This window comes from Scyliorhinus torazame, chromosome 7 (assembly GCF_047496885.1).
Source record: "Scyliorhinus torazame isolate Kashiwa2021f chromosome 7, sScyTor2.1, whole genome shotgun sequence".
NCBI classification, from domain to species: domain Eukaryota; kingdom Metazoa; phylum Chordata; class Chondrichthyes; order Carcharhiniformes; family Scyliorhinidae; genus Scyliorhinus; species Scyliorhinus torazame.
Window position 1 is genome coordinate 308,815,782 of NC_092713.1, and position 23,574 is coordinate 308,839,355.

Genomic DNA, 23,574 nt, shown 5'->3' on the forward strand with positions numbered 1-23,574 from the left:
CCCTCTCACTCCCCACATGTATTAATATCCCACTCAGACTAACTCCACTCTCCCTCTCACTCCCCGCGCCCATTGATATCCCACTCAGTCTAACCCCACTCTCCCTCTCACTCCCCGCGCGTATTAATATCCCACTCAGACTAACTCCACTCTCCCTCTCACTCCCCACGCCTATTAATATCCCACTCAGTCTAACCCCACTCTCCCTCTCACTCCCCGCGTGTATTAATATCCCACTCAGTCTAACCCCACTCTCCCTCTCACTCCCCGCGTGTATTAATATCCCACTCAGTCTAACTCCACTCTCCCTCTCACTCCCCGCGTCTATTGATATCCCACTCAGTCTAACCCCACTCTCCCTCTCACTCCCAGCGCCTATTAATATCCCACTCAGTCTAACTCCACTCTCCCTCTCACTCCCCGCGCCTATTAATATCCCACCCAGTCTAACTCCATTCTCCCTCTCACTCCCCGCGCCTATTAATATCCCACACAGTCTAACTCCACTCTCCCTCTCACTCCCCGCGCCTATTAATATCCCACTCAGTCTAACTCCACTCTCCCTCTCACTCCCCGCGTGTATTAATATCCCACTCAGACTAACTCCACTCTCACTCCCCGCGTGTATTAATATCCCACTCAGTCTAACTCCACTCTCACTCCTCGCGTGTATTAATATCCCACTCAGTCTAACTCCACTCTCCCTCTCACTCCCCGCGTGTATTAATATCCCACCCAGTCTAACCCCACTCTCCCTCTCACTCCCCGCGTGTATTAATATCCCACTCAGTCTAACTCCACTCTCCCTCTCACTCCCCGCGTGTATTAATATCCCACTCAGTCTAACTCCACTCTCACTCCTCGCGTGTATTAATATCCCACTCAGTCTAACTCCACTCTCCCTTCACTCCCCGCGTGTATTAATATCCCACTCAGTCTAACTCCACTCTCCCTCTCACTCCCCGCGTGTATTAATATCCCACTCAGTCTAACCTCACTCTCCCTCTCACTCCCCGCGTGTATTAATATCCCACTCAGTCTAACTCCACTCTCCCTCTCACTCCCCGCGTGTATTAATATCCCACTCAGTCTAACTCCTCTCTCCCTCTCACTCCCCGCGTGTATTAATATCCCACTCAGTCTAACTCCACTCTCCCTCTCACTCCCCGCGTGTATTAATATCCCACTCAGTCTAACTCCACTCTCCCTCTCACTCCCCGCGTGTATTAATATCCTACGCAGTCTAACTCCACTCTCCCTCTCACTCCCCACGCCTATTAATATCCCACTCAGTCTAACCCCACTCTCCCTCTCACTCCCCGCGCGTATTAATATCCCACTCAGACTAACTCCACTCTCCCTCTCACTCCCCACACCTATTAATATCCATTCAGTCTAACCCCACTCTCCCTCTCACTCCCCGCGTGTATTAATATCCCACTCAGTCTAACTGCACTCTCCCTCTCACTCCCCGCGTGTATTAATATCCCACTCAGTCTAACTCCACTCTCCCTCTCACTCCCCGTGCCTATTGATATCCCACTCAGTCTAACCCCAGTTTCCCTCTCACTCCCCGCGCCTATTAATATCCCACTCAGTCTAACTCCACTCTCCCTCTCACTCCCCGCGCCTATTGATATCCCACTCAGTCTAACTCCACTCTCCCTCTCACTCACCGCGCCTATTAATATCCCACCCAGTCTAACTCCACTCTCTCTCTCACTCCCCGCGCCCTTTAATATCCCACTCAGTCTAACTCCACTCTCCCCCTCACTCCTCACACCCTTTAATATCTCACTCAGTCTAACTCCACTCTCCCCATCACTCCCCACACCCTTTAATATCCCAGAGTCTAACTCCACTCTCCCCCTCACTCCCCACACCCTTTAATATCCCACTCAGTCTAACTCCATTCTCCCCCTCACTCCCCACATACTTTAATATCCCACTCAGTCTAACTCCACTCTCCCCCTCACTCCCCACACCATTTAATATCTCACTCAGTCTAACTCCACTCTCCCCCTCACTCCCCACACCCTTTAATATCCCACTCAGTCTAACCCCATTCTCCCTCTCACTCCCCACACCCTTTAATATCCCACTCAGTCTAACCCCATTCTCCCTCTCACTCCCCACACCCTTTAATATCCCAGTCTAATCTACTCTCCCCTTATTCCCACACCCTTTAATATACCACCCAGTCAAACTCCACTCTCTCCGCACCCTTTAATATCCCACCAGCCCCATCACTCCCCACACCCTTTAATATCCCACCCAGTCTAATCCCACTCTCCTCCTCAATCCCTGTACCCTTAAAAATCCCACCCAAATTAATCCCACTCTCCGTGCACTCTTTAATATCCCACCAAGTGTGCGCTGTCGCACAGCATCAGCACTGCCACCTGAAGGCACCTGAATGTACTGCAGATTATTACAAATTTGCATTAAACAGTTAGAATGATCTGGAATGTGCTGCCTGAAAAGATAGTGGAAACCGATTTGATTGTCACATTTAAAAGAGAATTAGATAAATACTTTTTTTTTAAATGTTTTAAAAGATGATTGTGCGGTTTGTTACAAATTGACTGGGTTACTGGGCTTCAAGCATTAACTGAGTCAGCAGGTTAGGGATTAAAGAGCCCCTTCAGGACACAGAAATCTGGGCTCCAGGACAGTACTGAGGGAGCGCTGCAATGCCTCGACCAACATCAGTGAAAGAGATGACGATCTGGTCATCATCGCATTGCTGCCTAAGGGGACCTGCTGTGTGGAAATTAGCTACTGCATTTCCCACATTGCAACATTGGCTACAATACTAAATTACTTCATCACTTTATCACAGTGAGAATTTGAAAGGTGCGACAGAAATGCAAGATTCTCTTTCCCTCATTTCGGAGTGCGGTTTACACATCAAAGACATTAATGTGAGACGGCGAGTGAATGCAGAGAAGCACTAGGCTGATGGAAATGCCGCACGTCACTGCCAGATATCTCACTGAAAAAGATCGCACGTGTGGAGGTAACTAATATTCACCGGGTGTCAATAACTGGTTACAGCGATCAATGCCCCTGTTACTGTCTACAGCACGGATGGGTTTGGTCCCAATTGAAGTCCTCTGTCCAATAATGCTGTCCTGCTTCATCTGAGGGAGGGTCACTGAGATGTTGGTATATATACATAGAAAGATACATGGAAAATAGAAGCAGGAGGAGGCCATTCGGCCCTTCGAGCCTGCTCCGCCATTCATTGTGATCATGGCTGATCATCAAGTCAATACCCTAATCCCGCCTTTCCCCCATATCCCTTGATCCTTTAGCCACAAGAGCTATATCTAATTCCTTCTTGAAATTACACAACATTTTGTCCTCAACTACTTTCTGTGGGAGTGAATTCCACAGGTTCACCCGTCTCTGGGTGAAGATATTTCTCCTCACCTCAGTCCTAAAAGGTTTCCCCCTTATCCTCAAACTATGACCCCTAGTTCTGGACTCCACCCCACCATCGGGAACATTCTTTCTGAATCTACCCTGTTTAATCCTGTTAGAATTTTATACGTTTCTAAGAGATCCCCTCTCACTCTTCTAAACTGCAATGAATAGAGTCCTAACCAACTTAGTCTCTTCTCGTATGACAGTCCCGCCACCCCAGGAATCAGCCTGGTAAACCTTCGCTGCACTCCCTCCATTGCAAGAATTTCCTTCCTCCGATAAGGACACCAACACCAAAACTGCCCACAATACTCCTGGTGTGGCCTCACCAATGCCCGATACAATTGCAGCAAAACATCTCTATTCCTATACTCAAATCCTCTCGCTATGAAGGCCAACATACCATTTGTCTTCTTTACTGCCGGCTGTACCTGCGTGCCTACTTTCTGAGACTGATACAGGAGGACACCAAGGTCTCGCTGAGTATCCGCCTCTCTTAATTTACCCCATCAAGTAATAATCTGCGAGCAAATATTCTTGCTACCAAAGTGGATAGCCTCACATTTATCCACATTATACTGCATCTGCCATGCATGTGCCCACTCACTCAGCCTGTCCAAATTCCACTGAAGCATCTCTGCATCCTCCTCACAGCTCACCCTCCCACCCAGCTTTGTATCATCTGCAGATTTGGAAATAATACATTTAATTCACTCATCCAAATCATTAATATGTAATGTGAACAATTGGGGTCCCACTAGTCATTGCCTGCCAATCGGGGAAAGACCCATTTATTCCAATGTTTTGCTTGCTGTCTGCTAACCAGCTTTCCATCCATCTCAAGACACTACACGCAATTCCATGCACTTTAACTTTACATATTAATCTGCTATGTGAGGCCTTGCTGAAGGCCTTCTGAAAGTCTAAATAAACCACATCCACTGGTTCTCCCTGGTCAATTCTACAAGTTACATCCTCAAAATATTCCAGTAGCTTTGTCAAGTAGATTTTTCTTTCATGAATCCATGCTGACTTTGTCTGATTCTGCCACTGCTTTCCAAATGCTGTGCTTTGAAATCCTTCATAATAGATTCTAGCAATTTCCCGACTACCGACATTAGGCCCACTGGTCTATAGTTCCCTGTTTCCTCTCTACCTCCCTTTTTGAATAGCAGGGTTTATATTATCTACCCTCCAATCTGTAGGAACCATTCCAGAGTCAAAAGAATTTTGGAAAATGGCCACCAATGGATCTATTATTTCTAGGGCCACTTCCTTAAGTACTCTGGGATGAAGATTATCAGGCCTTGGAGATTTATCAGCCTTCAAACCCCAAAACCACTTCTTTGCTAATACTGATTCCCTTCAGCTCCTCACTAAAACTCGTCTTTCAGAGAACTTCCAGTACATTATTCAAGTCTTCCTTTGTGAAGACAGAAGCAAAGTATAAATTTAGTTCCTCAGCCATTTCTTTGTTCCCCGTTATACATTCCCTAGTTTCTGACTGTAAGGCGGCCTATATATACATATATCCAAACAGTAATTGTCAAATTATATACGCCTAAGCTATATACAGCTCCCCATGACTAGGCGTTACACTGCTGAAGCTATTAACATCCTCTCCCACTTGACATCTCTTACCGCATCATTATAGGAGGTGCTATTTACATAGTCTCGCCCATAATCCCTTACAAACCTGAGTACTACACGCACCACACCTCAGGAAGGATGTCAAGGCCTCGGAGAGGGTGCAGCTGTGATTTTTGCAACTGGGACCAGGGTTCAAGGGTTACATGGAGAAACTGGAGAAGATCTTGGGAGTTGTTCTCCTCCGAGCAGAGAGGGTTAACAGGGGGGGGTGTTCAAAATCACAGAGTTAAACACGGAGAAAGCATTTGCACCGGCAGCAGGGTCAGAAACCAGCAGACAGACTTAAAGATAATTTTCAAAAGAACTAAAGGCAATATGAGGGCAATCCTTTCTTTTTGAAGACAGCGAGTGGTCAGGATTTGGGAAGCACAGCTCCAGTAGGGAGGTGGATACGGATTCAGTAGCTGCAGCCCCCGAAACAGAATTGGACAAATAATTGAAGTGAAAAATAAAGTAAATGGGGCTTTGAGGAAAAAGTAGGATTGATTGGAAATCTCTTCCTCAGAGCAGGCACAGCGTTCGAAGGGCTGAAGGGCCTCGTGGTGAACTGTAGGATTCCGTGATGAGGTTGATGGGGGGGGGGGGGAAACGAGTGACCTACCCGCCCGAGCTGGGATTTGAACTGCTGTCGCAGCTGCTGTCTCTGAGCGTTGTTTCTCTGGGTAATTATATTGATGATTGTTTCTTCATCGGTGCCTGAAATGAAAAAAACAGCCGTCATTCCCCCATTGCGCACAAAACGTTCATTAACAGTGCACCTTCCCAGACACAGGGACGGGCGAATCATTCCAATCTGTGTCCCAGCTGCTCACTGTGTTTCCCTCAACGCTGTCACTCTCTGAACTCATCCAGATGTGGTTCCACACGTGGGGGTCAACTATGAGTCAGAGAAGACCATCTTGTTGCGCAGCGGGTAGCATTCTTGCCTGGAAACCAGAAGGTTCGAGTCCTACCCCAGGACCTGACGGGCAAGAAAGGTGCATTGTTAATGCGGCCAAACAGGTAGAGTATCAACCTGGAAATCCTTCCAACATGTGGCAGTTTTTAAATTCTTTCATGGTTTGTGGGCGTGACTGGAAAGACCAGTATTTATTGTCTCTCCCCAATTGCCCTCGAGGGGGCAGTTAAGAGCCAACCACATTGCTGTGGGCCTGGAGTCACGGTATAGGCCAGACCGGGTAAGGGCGGCAGATTTCCTCCCCTGAAGGAACCAGGTGGGTTTTTACGACAATCTCTGATAGTTTCAGCGTCACCATTACTGAAACCAGCTTTTCAATTCCAGAATTTCTTTATTGATCGTCCATGACATTGAAATTCCACCCGCTGCCGCAAACACATGTCCCCAGGGTACTATCCTGGGCCTCTGGTTTATTAGAACAGGATCAAGAGAGTTTGTAAAAATTCACTGATTAATGAGGCCATGACTAGCATTTATCACCCAGCCCTCCTTACCCAGAGTAGCAACCAAACTGAGTAGAACCAACCAGAAAATACTGGACAATCTCAGCAGGTCTGACAGCATCTGGGGCGAGAAAAGGCAGCTAGCTTTTCTGGTCTGGGTGACTCTTTGTCGAAGCTCCAGGTCAAAGTGAGTAAGCTACTGGGCCTCTAGAGGGCAGATAAGAGTCCATTACGTTGATGTGGGACTGAAGCCACAAAGGCCAGGCCAGCAGACATAAAAAATCAGAGGCGGATTGAGCCGTTTGGCCCTCAGAGCCTGATCCATCACCCAATAAGACCACGGCCGATATTCCCCCTCAGCCACCTCCCGTAGTGTCCAGAAATCTATCAATCTCGGTCTTGAATATATTCGATTACCGAGCAACCTCAGCCTCTTGGGTAGAGAATTCCAAAGATTCCGCCTTATCTGGTCCTAAACAGCGGGCCCCTTTTTCTCAAGCGGTGACGCCGTGTCCTAGGTCCCTCGGCCAGGGGGGAAACAATCTCTCGGTGTCTAGCCTGTCAAACCGCTGAGGAAATGGATTTGTTTCAGGGAAATCGCTCCTCCTTTTTCGTTTTTTAAAAATATATTTCTATCAAGGTATTTGAAAGATTTTATAATATTAGCAATAACATAAATATGGTATAATAAACATTCCCCCCCCCCCCAGCCCAATCTTCACACACCCCAACCATACAACAACAATCCAGCCCTCCCCCCGGAATACTGCCTCTGCTGACATTTTAATTTTCCCCGAGAAAGTCGACAAACAACTCCGGGTGAACCCTACCACTGACCCTCATAAGGCGAACATTATTTTCTCGAGACTGAGAAATCCAGCCATGTCAGTAACCCAGGTCTCTACACTCGGGGGCTTCGAGTCCCTCCACAATAACAGGATCTGTCTCCGGGCTACCAGGGAGGCAAAGGCCAGGATGTCAGCCTCTTTCACCCCCTGAACTCCCGGATCTTCTGACACTCCAAAGATCGCTACCTCCGGACTCGGCGCCACCCGTGTTTTTAGCACTGTGGACATTGCCTTAGCAAAACCCTGCCAAAACCCTCTAAGCTTCGGGCATGCCCAAAACATGTGGACATGATTTGCTGGGCTTCCCGCGCACCTCGCACACCTATCCTCTACCCCGAAAAACTTGCTCATCCTAGCCGCTGTCATGTGTGCCCGGTGGACTACCTTAAATTGTATCAGGCTGAGCCTGGCACTTGATGAGGAGGTATTAACCCTGCTTATGGCATCCGCCCATAGACCCGCCTCTATCTCTCCTCCTAGCTCGTCCTCCCACTTGCCCTTAAGCTCCTCCACCGGAGTTTCCTCCACCTCCGAAAGCTCCTGGTAAATATGCTCCTCCTTTTTCTCAACTCCAGGCAAAACGGGAATGTTCCCTTTCCTAAAGGGACATGAAGTAAACCAGGTGGAGTTTTTGCAACAGTCGGCCATCTTTGTGGCACTTTTACTGCCCTCAGGTTTTATACTTCCAAGGGCAGCAGGTACCTGAAAAACACCGCCACCTGGAGGTTCCCCTCCCAGCCACACATCACCCTGACTGGGAAATATATCGGCCGTTCCTTCACTGTCGCTGGGTCAAAATCCTGGGGACATGTGGATAAAAGCAAATTACTGCGGGTTCTGGAATCTGAAACCCAAAAGAGAAAATGCTGGAAAATCCCAGCAGGTCTGGCAGCATCTGTAGGGAGAGAAAAGAGCGAACGTTTCGAGTCCAGGTGACCAGCTTTGACAAAGGGTCATCTGGACTCGAAACGTTCGCTCTTTTCTCTCCCTACAGATGCGGCCAGACCTGCTGAGATTTTCCAGCATTTTCTCTTTTGGTTCCTGGGCACATGGCTTTGAATCCCATATGGTGCTAGTGGAATTAAAATTTAATTAATAATGTTCTGGATCTGGGTTTACAGAACCCCAAAGTGTTTCATGGAGTTCAACCGACCCGCAACTTTTAATAGATTGTGGTCTGGGAAGCACACGGCCCACTCTACAGGTGTGATACAGCAATTATGGACAAATGGTTTTTAAAACAAAACAATGTTTATTCCATGAACTCAATTTAACCTTTTATAAACAAACATTGAATATCTTAACACCCATTACTTCAAAGATAACCCCAAAAGACTACAACACTAAATAATCCTTCAAACTGTTCCTTTAAACATCCAAAAGGCTTCAACCTTCAAAAATTGACATGAGGTTACATTCAATATATTTATAGTCTTTGGATTGCAGACATCCACAGACCAGCTCTGTGTTTTCTTCCTGCAGCTCTCAGCAAAACACACAGACACTCCCAGCTTTCTCCTCAAACTGAAACCAAAAGCAGACGTGAGCTCAGCTCCACCCACCCCCCCACCCCCCCAACTTCAGTAATATGATCAGCTCCATTTCTTAAAGGTACATTGCTTAAACATCCATTTCTCAAAGGTACTCTCACATGACAATAAATATAATTGATCAATAAAAAAAATCTGGAATTGAAAGCTGGTCTCGCTCCCTAACCGCACTGTGGGTGTACCTACACCTCAGGGACTGCAGCGGTTCAAGAAGGCAGCTCACCAGCACCTCCTCATGGGCAATAAATGCTGGCCTAGCCAGCTCGCCCACTTCCCGTGAATGAAGTAAAACTATTGTCCAACCAAATAAAATTTTTCAAAATATACACGGTGTTGGGATTTAATCTTACTCACAGTCTCATTAGCTCTATAGCGTCATCCTCGATGGAACTGTACCCATGGGATCAGAGTGGGTCATTTCTGGTTTGGGTGGGGGGGGGGTACATGTAACGTCAGTTCATACATCACAGAACCCCTTCAGTGAAGGCGGCGGCAATTCAGCACCCCCCCCGCCGAGTCTACACCGACCCTTCCGAAAGAGTACCCCACCCAAGCCAATCCCCCGTTCTAGTCCCATAGCCCCTCGCATTGATCATGGTCAATCCACCTAACCTGGGCGTCTTTGGACTGTGGGAGGAAACCGGAGCACCCGGAGGAAACCCACGCACACACGGGGAGAATGTGCAGACTCCGCACAGTCACCCGAGGCCGGAATCAAACCCGGGTCCCAGGCGCTGAGAGGCAACAGTGTTAACAACTCTGCCAACATGTTGCCTCACCCGCGATGGGCCGAATGACCCCCCGTTTGTGTTCTAGAACATTCTGCGGACAATCACTGACCGAATCCTTTCATCGCCTTGCGGAGAGCCTTGGCGTCTTCTTCTGGCTTGAAATCAGGAGCTGGACGTACTGTCCCTTTCAGCTGTTTGGGAAGAAACAGAGTGAGTTGGTAAGCGAGGGTGGAGTGAGGGATATTGCAGAGAGGAGGGAATGTTGGTGCGGAGAGAGGGGACAGAGAGTGGCAATCCCACCAGAATACAGCACGACAGCTCTCTACCCCTGTGCGTGGTTCCCATGGTGACATACCCAGTGGATGCAATGAGAACATTGTATTTTTACACAGCGGGTTGGTGTGAATTGAAAATTCCGGCCTGAAAGTGCGCTGGAAGCAAATTCAACGGGAACTTTCAAAAGGGGCATAGGGTGGAAAATGATTTGTCAGGAATTCTTCTCCCTACGTCAATGGCACTGTTTCAGGACCAAATCCCACCCCAAACAGTGGGCTATTTGACTGTAGTGGGAACAGAGAGAAACTTCTTCCAGACCATTACAAATAGGGTTAATGGATAGAGATAATTTGGCTGCTCCCACACCTCTGCCAACCTGGGGGTTGGAGGTGGGGCTACTGACATCAGTTGAACCACTTTCGGCAGTTACTAATACCAGGTACTCACTCTAATCAAGAGTGAAACCAGGAGTGTGGTTGGAAGACCCCAGTAACACACCGGGCACTGGGACCCCGCTCAGTAACACACCGGGCACTGGGACCCCGCCCAGTAACACACTGGGCACTGGGACCCTGCCCAGTAACACACAGGGCACTGGGACCCCGCCCAGTAACACACCGGGCACTGGGACCCCGCCCAGTAACACACCGGGCACTGGGACCCCGCCCAGTAACACACCGGGCACTGGGACCCTGCCCAGTAACACACCGGGCACTGGGACTCCGCCCAGTAACACACCGGGCACTGGGACTCCGCCCAGTAACACACCGGACACTGGGACCCTGCCCAGTAACACACCAGGCACTGGGACTCCGCCCAGTAACACACCGGGCACTGGGACCCTGCCCAGTAACACACCGGGCACTGGGACTCCGCCCAGTAACACACCGGGCACTGGGACCCCGCCCAGTAACACACCGGGCACTGGGACCCTGCCCAGTAACACACCGGGCACTGGGACCCTGCCCAGTAACACACCGGGCACTGGGACCCCGCTCAGTAACACACCGGGCACTGGGACCCCGCCCAGTAACACACTGGGCACTGGGACCCTGCCCAGTAACACACAGGGCACTGGGACCCCGCCCAGTAACACACCGGGCACTGGGACCCCGCCCAGTAACACACCGGGCACTGGGACCCCGCCCAGTAACACACCGGGCACTGGGACCCTGCCCAGTAACACACCGGGCACTGGGACTCCGCCCAGTAACACACCGGGCACTGGGACTCCGCCCAGTAACACACCGGACACTGGGACCCTGCCCAGTAACACACCAGGCACTGGGACTCCGCCCAGTAACACACCGGGCACTGGGACCCTGCCCAGTAACACACCGGGCACTGGGACTCCGCCCAGTAACACACCGGGCACTGGGACCCCGCCCAGTAACACACCGGGCACTGGGACCCTGCCCAGTAACACACCGGGCACTGGGACTCCGCCCAGTAACACACCGGGCACTGGGACCCCGCCCAGTAACACACCGGCACTGGGGCCCTGCCCAGTAACACACTGGGCACTGGGACTCCGCCCAGTAACACACCGGGCACTGGGACCCCGCCCAGTAACACACCGGGCACTGGGACCCTGCCCAGTAACACACCGGGCACTGGGACTCCGCCCAGTCACACACCGGGCACTGGGACTCCGCCCAGTAACACACCGGGCACTGGGACCCCGCCCAGTAACACACCGGGCACTGGGACCCTGCCCAGTAACACACCGGGCACTGGGACTCCGCCCAGTAACACACCGGGCACTGGGACCCCGCCCAGTATCACACCGGGCACTGGGACTCCGCCAAGTAACACACCGGGCACTGGGACTCCGCCAAGTAACACACCGGGCACTGGGACTCCGCCCAGTAACACACCGGGCACTGGGACCCCGCCCAGTAACACACTGGGCACTGGGACCCCGCCCAGTAACACACCGGGCACTGGGACTCCGCCAAGTAACACACCGGGCACTGGGACCCCGCCCAGTATCACACCGGGCACTGGGACCTCGTCCAGTAACACACCGGGCACTGGGACCCCGCCCAGTAACACACCGGGCACTGGGACTCCGCCAAGTAACACACCGGGCACTGGGACTCCGCCAAGTAACACACCGGGCACTGGGACCCCGCCCAGTAACACACCGGGCACTGGGACCCCGCCCAGTAACACACTGGGCACTGGGACCCCGCCCAGTAACACACCGGGCACTGGGACTCCGCCAAGTAACACACCGGGCACTGGGACCCCGCCCAGTAACACACCGGGCACTGGGACTCCGCCAAGTAACACACCGGGCACTGGGACTCCGCCAAGTAACACACCGGGCACTGGGACTCCGCCCAGTAACACACTGGGCACTGGGACCCCCGCCCAGTAACACACCGGGCACTGGGACCCCGCCCAGTAACAGACCGGGCACTGGGACCCCGCCCAGTAACACACCGGGCACTGGGACCCCGCCCAGTAACACACCGGGCACTGGGACCCCGCCCAGTAACACACCGGGCACTGGGACTCCGCCAAGTAACACACCGGGCACTGGGACTCCGCCAAGTAACACACCGGGCACTGGGACTCCGCCCAGTAACACACTGGGCACTGGGACCCCGCCCAGTAACACACCGGGCACTGGGACCCCGCCCAGTAACACACCGGGCACTGGGACTCCGCCCAGTAACACACCGGGCACTGGGACCCCGCCCAGTAACACACCGGGCACTGGGACCCCGCCCAGTAACAGACCGGGCACTGGGACCCCGCCCAGTAACACACCGGGCACTGGGACCCCGCCCAGTAACACACCGGGCACTGGGACCCTGCCCAGTAACACACCGGGCACTGGGACTCCGCCCAGTAACACACCGGGCACTGGGACCCCGCCCAGTAACACACTGGGCACTGGGACCCTGCCCAGTAACACACCGGGCACTGGGACTCCGCCCAGTAACACACCGGGCACTGGGACCCCGCCCAGTAACACACTGGGCACTGGGACCCTGCCCAGTAACACACCGGGCACTGGGACCCCGCCCAGTAACACACTGGGCACTGGGACCCTGCCCAGTAACACACTGGGCACTGGGACCCTGCCCAGTAACACACTGGGCACTGGGACCCTGCCCAGTAACACACCGGGCACTGGGACCCCGCCCAGTAACACACCGGGCACTGGGACCCTGCCCAGTAACACACCGGGCACTGGGACTCCGCCCAGTAACACACCGGGCACTGGGACCCCGCCCAGTAACACACTGGGCACTGGGACCCTGCCCAGTAGCACACTGGGCACTGGGACCTCACCCAGTAACACACCGGGCACTGGGACCCCACACAGTAACACACTGGGCACTGGGACCTCGCACAGTAACACACTGGGCACTGGGACCTCGCACAGTAACAAACCGGGCACTGGGACCTCGCCCAGTAACACACCGGGCACTGGGACCCTGCCCAGTAATACACCGGGCACTGGGACCCTGCCCAGTAACACACCGGGCACTGGGACCCTGCCCAGTAACACACTGGGCACTGGGACCCTGCCCAGTAGCACACTGGGCACTGGGACCTCACCCAGTAACACACCGGGCACTGGGACCCCGCCCAGTAACACACTGGGCACTGGGACCTCGCACAGTAACACACTGGGCACTGGGACCTCGCACAGTAACAAACCGGGCACTGGGACCTCGCCCAGTAACACACCGGGCACTGGGACCCTGCCCAGTAATACACCGGGCACTGGGACCCTGCCCAGTAATAAACCGGGCACTGGGACCCTGCCCAGTAACACACCGGGCACTGGGACCTCCCCCAGTAACACACCGGGCACTGGGACCCCGCCCAGTAACACACCGGGCACTGGGACCCCGCCCAGTAACACACCGGGCACTGGGACCCCGCCCAGTAACACACCGGGCACTGGGACCCTGCCCAGTAACACACCGGGCACTGGGACCCCGCCCAGTAACACACCGGGCACTGGGACCCTGCCCAGTAACACACCGGGCACTGGGACCCCGCCCAGTAACACACCGGGCACTGGGACCCTGCCCAGTAACACACCGGGCACTGGGACCCCGCCCAGTAACACACCGGGCACTGGGACCCCGCCCAGTAACACACCGGGCACTGGGGCCCCGCCCAGTAACACACCGGGCACTGGGACCCTGCCAAGTAACACACCGGGCACTGGGACCTCGCCCAGTAACACACCGGGCACTGGGACCTCGCCCAGTAACACACCGGGCACTGGGACCCCGCCCAGTAACACACCGGGCACTGGGACCCTGCCCAGTAACACACCGGGCACTGGAACCCTGCCCAGTAACACACCGGGCACTGGAACCCTGCCCAGTAACACACCGGGCACTGGGACCCTGCCCAGTAACACACCGGGCACTGGGACCCCGCCCAGTAACACACCGGGCACTGGGACCCTGCCCAGTAACACACCGGGCACTGGGACCCCGCCCAGTAACACACCGGGCACTGGGACCCCGCCCAGTAACACACCGGGTACTGGGACACTGCCCAGTAACACACCGGGCACTGGGGCCCCGCCCAGTAACACACCGGGCACTGGGACCTCGCCCAGTAACACACCGGGCACTGGGACCCCGCCCAGTAACACACCGGGCACTGGGACCCTGCCCAGTAACACACCGGGCACTGGGACCCCGCCCAGTAACACACTGGGCACTGGGACCCTGCCCAGTAACACACTGGGCACTGGGACCCTGCTCAGTAACACACCGGGCACTGGGACCCTGCCCAGTAACACACCGGGCACTGGGACCCTGCCCAGTAACACACTGGGCACTGGGACCCTGCCCAGTAACACACTGGGCACTGGGACCCTGCCCAGTAACACACTGGGCACTGGGACCCTGCCCAGTAACACACTGGGCACTGGGACCCTGCCCAGTAACACACCGGCACTGGGACCCTGCCCAGTAACACACCGGGCACTGGGACCCTGCCCAGCAACACACCAGCACTGGGACCCCGCCCAGTAACACACCGGGCACTGGGACCCTGCCCAGTAACACACCAGGCACTGGGACCCCGCCCAGTAACACACCGGGCACTGGGACCCTGCCCAGTAACACACCGGGCACTGGGAACACGCCCAGTAACACACCGGGCACTGGAACCTCGCACAGTAACACACCGGCACTGGGACCCTGCCCAGTAACACACCGGCACTGGGACCCTGCCCAGTAACACACCGGGCACTGAGACCCTGCCCAGTAACACACCGGGCACTGGGACCCTGCCCAGTAACACACCGGGCACTGGGACCCTGCCCGAACACTGGGACCCTGCCCAGTAACACAACGGGACTGGGACTCTGCGCAGTAACACACCGGGCACTGGGACCCTGCCCAGTAACACACTGGGCACTGGGACCCTGCCCGGGCACTGGGACCCTGCCCAGTAACACACCGGGCACTGGGACCCTGCCCAGCAACACACCGGCACTGGGACCCTGCCCAGTAACACACGGGACACTGGGACCCCGCCCAGTAACACACCGGGCACTGGGACCCCACCCAGTGACACAACGGGCACTGCGACCCTGCTTGGTCACACACCGGGCACTGGGACCCCGCCCAGTAACACACCGGGCACTGGGACCCTGCCCAGTAACACACCGGGCACTGGGACCCCGCCCAGTAACACACCGGGCACTGGGACACTGCCGAGTAACACACCGGGCACTGGGACCCCGCCCAGTAACACACTGGGCACTGGGTCTCTGCCCAGTAACACACCGGGCACTGGGACCCTGCCCAGTAACACACTGGGCACTGGGACCCCACCCAGTAACACACTGGGCACTGGGACCCTGCCCAGTAACACACCGGGCACTGGGACCCCGCCCAGTAACACACCGGGCACTGGGACCCTGCCCAGTAACACACCGGGCACTGGGACCCCGCCCAGTAACACACCGGGCACTGGGACCCCGCCCAGTAACTCACCGGGCACTGGGACCCTGCCCAGTAACACACCGGGCACAGGGACCCCGCCCAGTAACACACCGGACACTGGGACCCTGCCCAGTAACACACCGGGTACTGGGACCCCGCCCAGTAACACACCGGACACTGGGACCCTGCCCAGTAACACACCGGCACCGGGGCCCCGCCCAGTAACACACCGGGCACTGGGGCCCCACCCAGTGACACACCGGGCACTGGGACACTGCCCAGTAACACACCGGGCACTGGGGCCCCGCCCAGTAACACACCGGGCACTGGGACCCTGCCCAGTAACACACCGGGCACTGGGGCCCCGCCCAGTAACACACCGGGCACTGGGACCCTGCCCAAGTAACACACCGGGCACTGGGGCCCCGCCCAGTAACACACCGGGCACTGGGACCCTGCCGAGTAACACACCGGGCACTGGGACCCTGCCCAAGTAACACACCGGGCACTGGGGCCCCGCCCAGTAACACACCGGGCACTGGGACCCTGCCCAAGTAACACACCGGGCACTGGGGCCCCGCCCAGTAACACACCTGGCACTGGGACCCTGCCCAAGTAACACACCGGGCACTGGGACCCCACCCAGTGACATACCGGGCACTGGGTCTCTGCCCAGTAACACACCGGGCACTGAGACCCCGCCCAGTAACACACCGGGTACTGGGACCCCGCCCAGTAACACACCGGGCACTGGGACCCCGCCCAGTAACACACCGGGCATGAGACCCCGCCCAGTAACACACCGGGCACTGGGACCCCGCCCAGTAACACACCGGGCACTGGGACCCTGCCCAGTAACACACCGGGCACTGGGACCCCGCCCAGTAACACACCGGGCACTGGGTCTCTGCCCAGTAACACACCGGGCACTGGGACCCCGCCCAGTAACACACCGGACACTGGGACCTCGCCCAGTAACACACCGGGCACTGGGACCCTACCCAGTAACACACCGGGCACTGGGTCCCTGCCCAGTAACACACTGGGCACTGGGACCCCGCCCAGTAACACACCGGGCACTGGGACCCTGCCCAGTAACACACCGGGCACTGGGACCCTACCCAGTAACACACCGGGCACTGGGACCCTACCCAGTAACACACCGGGCACTGGGACCCTACCCAGTAACACACCGGGCACTGGGACCCTACCCAGTAACACACCGGGCACTGGGACCCTGCCCAGTCACACACCGGGCACTGGGACCCCACCCAGTAACACATCGGGCACTGGGACCCTGCCCAGTAACACACCGGCACTGGAACCCTGCCCAGTAACACACCGGGCACTGGGACCCCACCCAGTGACACACCGGGCACTGGGACCCTGCCCAGTAACACACCGGGCACTGGGACCCTGCCCAGTAACACACCGGGCACTGGGACCCCGCCCAGTGACATACCGGGCACTGGGACCCCACCCAGTAACACACCGGGCACTGGGACCCCACCCAGTGACACACCGGGCACTGGGACCCTGCCCAGTAACACACCGGGCACTGGGACCCCGCCCAGTGACATACCGGGCACTGGGACCCCGCCCAGTAACACACCGGGCACTGGGACCCCACCCAGTAACACACCGGGCACTGGGGCCCTGCGCAGTAACACACCGGGCACTGGGACCCCGCCCAGTGACATACCGGGCACTGGTACCCCACCGAGTGACACACCGGGCACTGGGACCCTGCCCAGTAACACACCGGGCACTGGGACCCTGCCCAGTAACACACCAGGCACTGGGAGCCAGCCCAGCAACACACCAGCACTGGGACACGCCCAGTAACACACCGGGCACTGGGACCCTGCCCAGTAACACACCGGGCACTGGGACCTCGCACAGTAACACACTGGGCATTGGGACATCGCACAGTAACACACTGGGCACTGGGACTCTGCCCGGGCACTGGGACCCCGCCCAGTAACACACCGGGCACTGGGTCCCTGCCCAGTAACACACCGGGCACTGGGTCCCTGCCCAGTAACACACCGGGCACTGAGACCCCGCCCAGTAACACACCAGGCACTGGGACCCTGCCCAGTAACACACCGGGTACTGGGACCCCGCCCAGTAACACACCAGCACTGGGACCCCGCCCAGTAACACACCGGGCACTGGGACCCCGCCCAGTAACACACCGGGCACTGGGACCCCGCCCAGTGACATCCCGGGCACTGGGACCCTGCCCAGTCACACACCGGGCACTGGGACCCTGCCCAGTAACACAACGGGCACTGGGACCCTGCCCAGTAACACACCGGGCACTGGGACCCAGCCCAGCAACACACCAGCACTGGGACCCCACCCAGTAACACACCGGGCACTGGGACCCTGCCCAGTCACACACCGGGCACTGGGACCCTGCCCAGTCACACACCGGGCACTGGGACCCTGCCCAGTAACACACCGGGCACTGGGACCCTGCCCAGTAACACACCGGGCACTGGGACCCCGCCCAGTTACACACCGGGCACTGGGACCCAGCCCAGCAACACACCAGCACTGGGACCCTGCCCAGAAACACACCGGGCACTGAGACCCCGCCCAGTAACACACCGGGCACTGAGACCCCGCCCAGTAACACACCGGGCACTGAGACCCCGCCCAGTAACACACCGGGCACTGAGACCCCGCCCAGTAACACACCGGGCACTGGGACCTCGCCCAGTAACACACCGGGCACTGAGACCCCGCCCAGTAACACACCGGGCACTGAGACCCCGCCCAGTAACACACCGGGCACTGGGACCCTGCCCAGCAACACACCGGGCACTGGGACCCCGCCCAGTAACACACCGGGCACTGGGACCTCGCAGAGTAACACACTGGGCACTGGGACATCGCACAGTAACACACTGGGCACTGGGACTCTGCCTGGGCACTGGGACCCCGCCCAGTAACACACCGGGCACTGGGTCCCTGCCCAGTAACACACCGGGCACTGGGTCCCTGCCCAGTAACACACCGGGCACTGAGACCCCGCCCAGTAACACACCAGGCACTGGGACCCTGCCCAGTAACACACCGGGTACTGGGACCCCGCCCAGTAACACACCAGCACTGGGACCCCGCCGAGTAACACACCGGGCACTGGGACCCCGCCGAGTAACACACCGGGCACTGGGACCCCGCCCAGTGACATACCGGGCACTGGGACCCTGCCCAGTCACACACCGGGCACTGGGACCCTGCCCAGTAACACACCGGGCACTGGGACCCTGCCCAGTAACACACCGGGCACTGGGACCCAGCCCAGCAACACACCAGCACTGGGACCCCACCCAGTAACACACCGGGCACTGGGACCCTGCCCAGTCACACACCGGGCACTGGGACCCTGCCCAGTCACACACCGGGCACTGGGACCCTGCCCAGTAACACACCGGGCACTGGGACCCTGCCCAGTAACACACCGGGCACTGGGACCCCGCCCAGTAACACACCGGGCACTGGGACCCAGCCCAGCAACACACCAGCACTGGGACCCCACCCAGTAACACACCGGGCACTGGGACCCTGCTCAGTAACACACCGGGCACTGGGACCCCGCCCAGTGACACACCGGGCACTGGGACCCCACCCAGTGACACACCGGGCACTGGGACCCTGCCCAGTAACACACCGGGCACTGGGACCCCACCCAGTAACACACCGGCACTGGGACCCTGCCCAGTAACACACAGGGCACTGGGACCCCACCCAGTGACACACCGGGCACTGGGACCCTGCCCAGTCACACACCGGGCACTGGGACCCTGCCCAGTAACACACCGGGCACTGGGACCCCGCCCAGTGACATACCGGGCACTGGGACCCTGCCCAGTCACACACCGGGCACTGCGACCCTGCCCAGTAAGACACCGGGCACTGGGACCCTGCCCAGTAACACACCGGGCACTGGGACCCAGCCCAGCAACATACCAGCACTGGGACCCCGCCCAGTAACACACCGGGCACTGGGACCCTGCCCGGGCACTGGGACCCTGCCCAGTAACACATCGTGCACTGAGACCCCGCCCAGTAACACACCGGGCACTGAGACCCCGCCCAGTAACACACCGGGCACTGGGACCCTGCCCAGTCACACACTGGGCACTGGGTCCCTGCCCGGGCACTGGGACCCTGCCCAGTAACACACCGGGCACTGAGACCCCGCCCAGTAACACACCGGGCACTGAGACCCCGCCCAGTAACACACCGGGCACTGGGACCCTGCCCAGTAACACACCGGGCACTGGGACCCCGCCCAGTAACACACCGGGCGCTGGGACCCTGCCCAGTAACACACCGGGCACTGGGACCCCGCCCAGTAACACACCGGACACTGGGACCCTGCCCAGTAACACACCGGGCACTGGGACCCCGCCCAGTAACACACCGGGCACTGGGACGCTGCCCAGTAACACACCGGGCACTGGGACCTCCCCCAGTAACACACCGGGCACTGGGACCCTGCCCAGTAACACACTGGGCACTGGGGCCCTGCCCAGTAACACACCGGGCACTGGGACCCTGCCCAGTAACACACTGGGCACTGGGACCCTGCCCAGTAACACACCGGGCACTGGGACCCCGCCCAGTAACACACCGGGCACTGGGACCCTGCCCAGTAACACACCGGGCACTGAGACCCCGCCCAGTAACACACCGGGCACTGAGACCCCGCCCAGTAACACACCGGGCACTGAGACCCCGCCCAGTAACACACCGGGCACTGAGACCCCGCCCAGTAACACACCGGGCACTGGGACCTCGCCCAGTAACACACCGGGCACTGAGACCCCGCCCAGTAACACACCGGGCACTGAGACCCCGCCAAGTAACACACCGGGCACTGGGACCCTGCCCAGTAACACACCGGGCACTGGGACCCCGCCCAGTAACACACCGGGCGCTGGGACCCTGCCCAGTAACACACCGGGCACTGGGACCCCGCCCAGTAACACACCGGACACTGGGACCCTGCCCAGTAACACACCGGGCACTGGGACCCCGCCCAGTAACACACCGGGCACTGGGACCCTGCCCAGTAACACACCGGGCACTGGGACGCTGCCCAGTAACACACCGGGCACTGGGACCTCCCCCAGTAACACACCGGGCACTGGGGCCCTGCCCAGTTACACACCGGGCACTGGGACCCTGCCCAGTAACACACCGGACACTGGGACCCCGCCCAGTAACACACCGGGCACTGGGACCCTGCCCAGTAACACACCGGGCACTGGGACCCCGCCCAGTAACACACTGGGCACTGGGACCCTGCCCAGTAACACACCGGGCACTGGAACCCTGCCCAGTAACACACCGGCACTGGGACATCGCACAGTAACACACTGGGCACTGGGACCTCGCACAGTAACACACCGGGCACTGTGACCCCGCCCAGTAACACACCGGGCACTGGGACCCTGCCCAGTAACACACCGGCACTGGGACCTCGCCCAGCAACACACCGGCACTGGGAGCCTACCCAGTAACACACCGGCACTGGGACCCTGCCCAGTAACACACCGGGCGCTGGGACCTTGCCCAGTAACACACCGGGCACTGGGACCCCGCCCAGTAACACACCGGGCACTGGGACCCCGCCCAGTAACACACCGGGCGCTGGGACCGCGCCCAGTAACACACCGGGCACTGGGACCCCGCCCAGTAACACACCGGCACTGGGACCCTGCCCAGTAACACACCGGGCACTGGGACATCGCACAGTAACACACCGGCCACTGGGACCCTACCCAGTAACACACCGGGCACTGGGACCCTGCCCAGTAATACACTGGGCACTGGGACCCCGCCCAGTAACACACCGGGCACTGGGACCCCGCCCAGTAACACACCGGGCACTGGGACCCCGCCCAGTAACACACCGGGCACTGGGATCCTGCCCAGTAATACACTGGGCACTGGGACCACGCCCAGTAACACACTGGGCACTGGGACCACGCCCAGTAACACACCGGGCACTGGGACCCCGCCCAGTAACACACCGGGCACTGGGACCCTGACTAGTAACACACCGGGCACTGGGACCCTGACCAGTAACACACCGGGCACTGGGAGCCTGCCCAGTAACACACCGGGCACTGGGACCCCACCCAGTGACACACCGGGCACTGGGACCCTCCCCAGTCACACACCGGGCACGGGGACCCTGCCCAGTGACATACCGGGCACTGGGACCCTGCCCAGTCACACACCGGGCACTGGGACCCTGCCCAGTAACACACCGGGCACTGGGACCCTGCCCAGTAACACACCGGGCAGTGGGACCCAGCCCAGCAACACACCAGCACTGGGACCCTGCCCAGTCACACACCGGGCACGGGGACCCTGCCCAGTGACATACCGGGCACTGGGACCCTGCCCAGTAACACACCGGGCACTGGGACCCTGCCCAGTAACACACCGGGCACTGGGACCCCGCCCAGTAACACACCGGGCACTGGGACCCCGCCCAGTAACACACCGGGCACTGGGACCCTGCCCAGTAACACACCGGCACTGGGAACCCGCCCAATAACACACTGGGCACTGGGACTCTGCCCAGTAACACACCGGGCACTGGGACCCTACCCAGTAACACAACGGGCACTGGGTGCTCGCCCAGTAACACACCGGGCACTGGGACCCTGCCCAGTCACACACCGGGCACTGGGACCCTGCCCAGTCACACACCGGGCACTGGGACCCTGCCCAGTAACACACCGGGCACTGGGACCCTGCCCAGTAACACACCGGGCACTGGGACCCCGCCCAGTTACACACCGGGCACTGGGACCCAGCCCAGCAACACACCAGCACTGGGACCCTGCCCAGAAACACACCGGGCACTGAGACCCCGCCCAGTAACACACCGGGCACTGAGACCCCGCCCAGTAACACACCGGGCACTGAGACCCCGCCCAGTAACACACCGGGCACTGAGACCCCGCCCAGTAACACACCGGGCACTGGGACCTCGCCCAGTAACACACCGGGCACTGAGACCCCGCCCAGTAACACACCGGGCACTGAGACCCCGCCCAGTAACACACCGGGCACTGGGACCCTGCCCAGTAACACACCGGGCACTGGGACCCCGCCCAGTAACACACCGGGCACTGGGACCTCGCACAGTAACACACTGGGCACTGGGACATCGCACAGTAACACACTGGGCACTGGGACTCTGCCCGGGCACTGGGACCCCGCCCAGTAACACACCGGGCACTGGGTCCCTGCCCAGTAACACACCGGGCACTGGGTCCCTGCCCAGTAACACACCGGGCACTGAGACCCCGCCCAGTAACACACCAGGCACTGGGACCCTGCCCAGTAACACACCGGGTACTGGGACCCCGCCCAGTAACACACCAGCACTGGGACCCCGCCGAGTAACACACCGGGCACTGGGACCCCGCCGAGTAACACACCGGGCACTGGGACCCCGCCCAGTGACATACCGGGCACTGGGACCCTGCCCAGTCACACACCGGGCACTGGGACCCTGCCCAGTAACACACCGGGCACTGGGACCCTGCCCAGTAACACACCGGGCACTGGGACCCTGCCCAGTAACACACCGGGCACTGGGACCCAGCCCAGCAACACACCAGCACTGGGACCCCACCCAGTAACACACCGGGCACTGGGACCCTGCCCAGTCACACACCGGGCACTGGGACCCTGCCCAGTCACACACCGG

General features: G+C 58.5%; 1 protein-coding gene across 4 annotated transcripts in view; it reads right to left on the minus strand.

The window, feature by feature from the left end:
- anxa6 (annexin A6) overlaps nucleotides 1–23,574 on the minus strand; it is a 182,446-nt gene that overhangs the window by 44,819 nt on the left and 114,053 nt on the right. For all 4 annotated transcript variants that reach the window (XM_072512738.1, XM_072512739.1, XM_072512736.1 and 1 more), the window contains exons 15-16: nucleotides 9,719–9,800; nucleotides 5,681–5,775 (exon numbers count right to left, since the gene is read on the minus strand). In XM_072512738.1, the coding sequence (XP_072368839.1) occupies nucleotides 5,681–5,775; nucleotides 9,719–9,800 (177 nt within the window). The remainder of the gene's footprint in view (nucleotides 1–5,680; nucleotides 5,776–9,718; nucleotides 9,801–23,574) is intronic.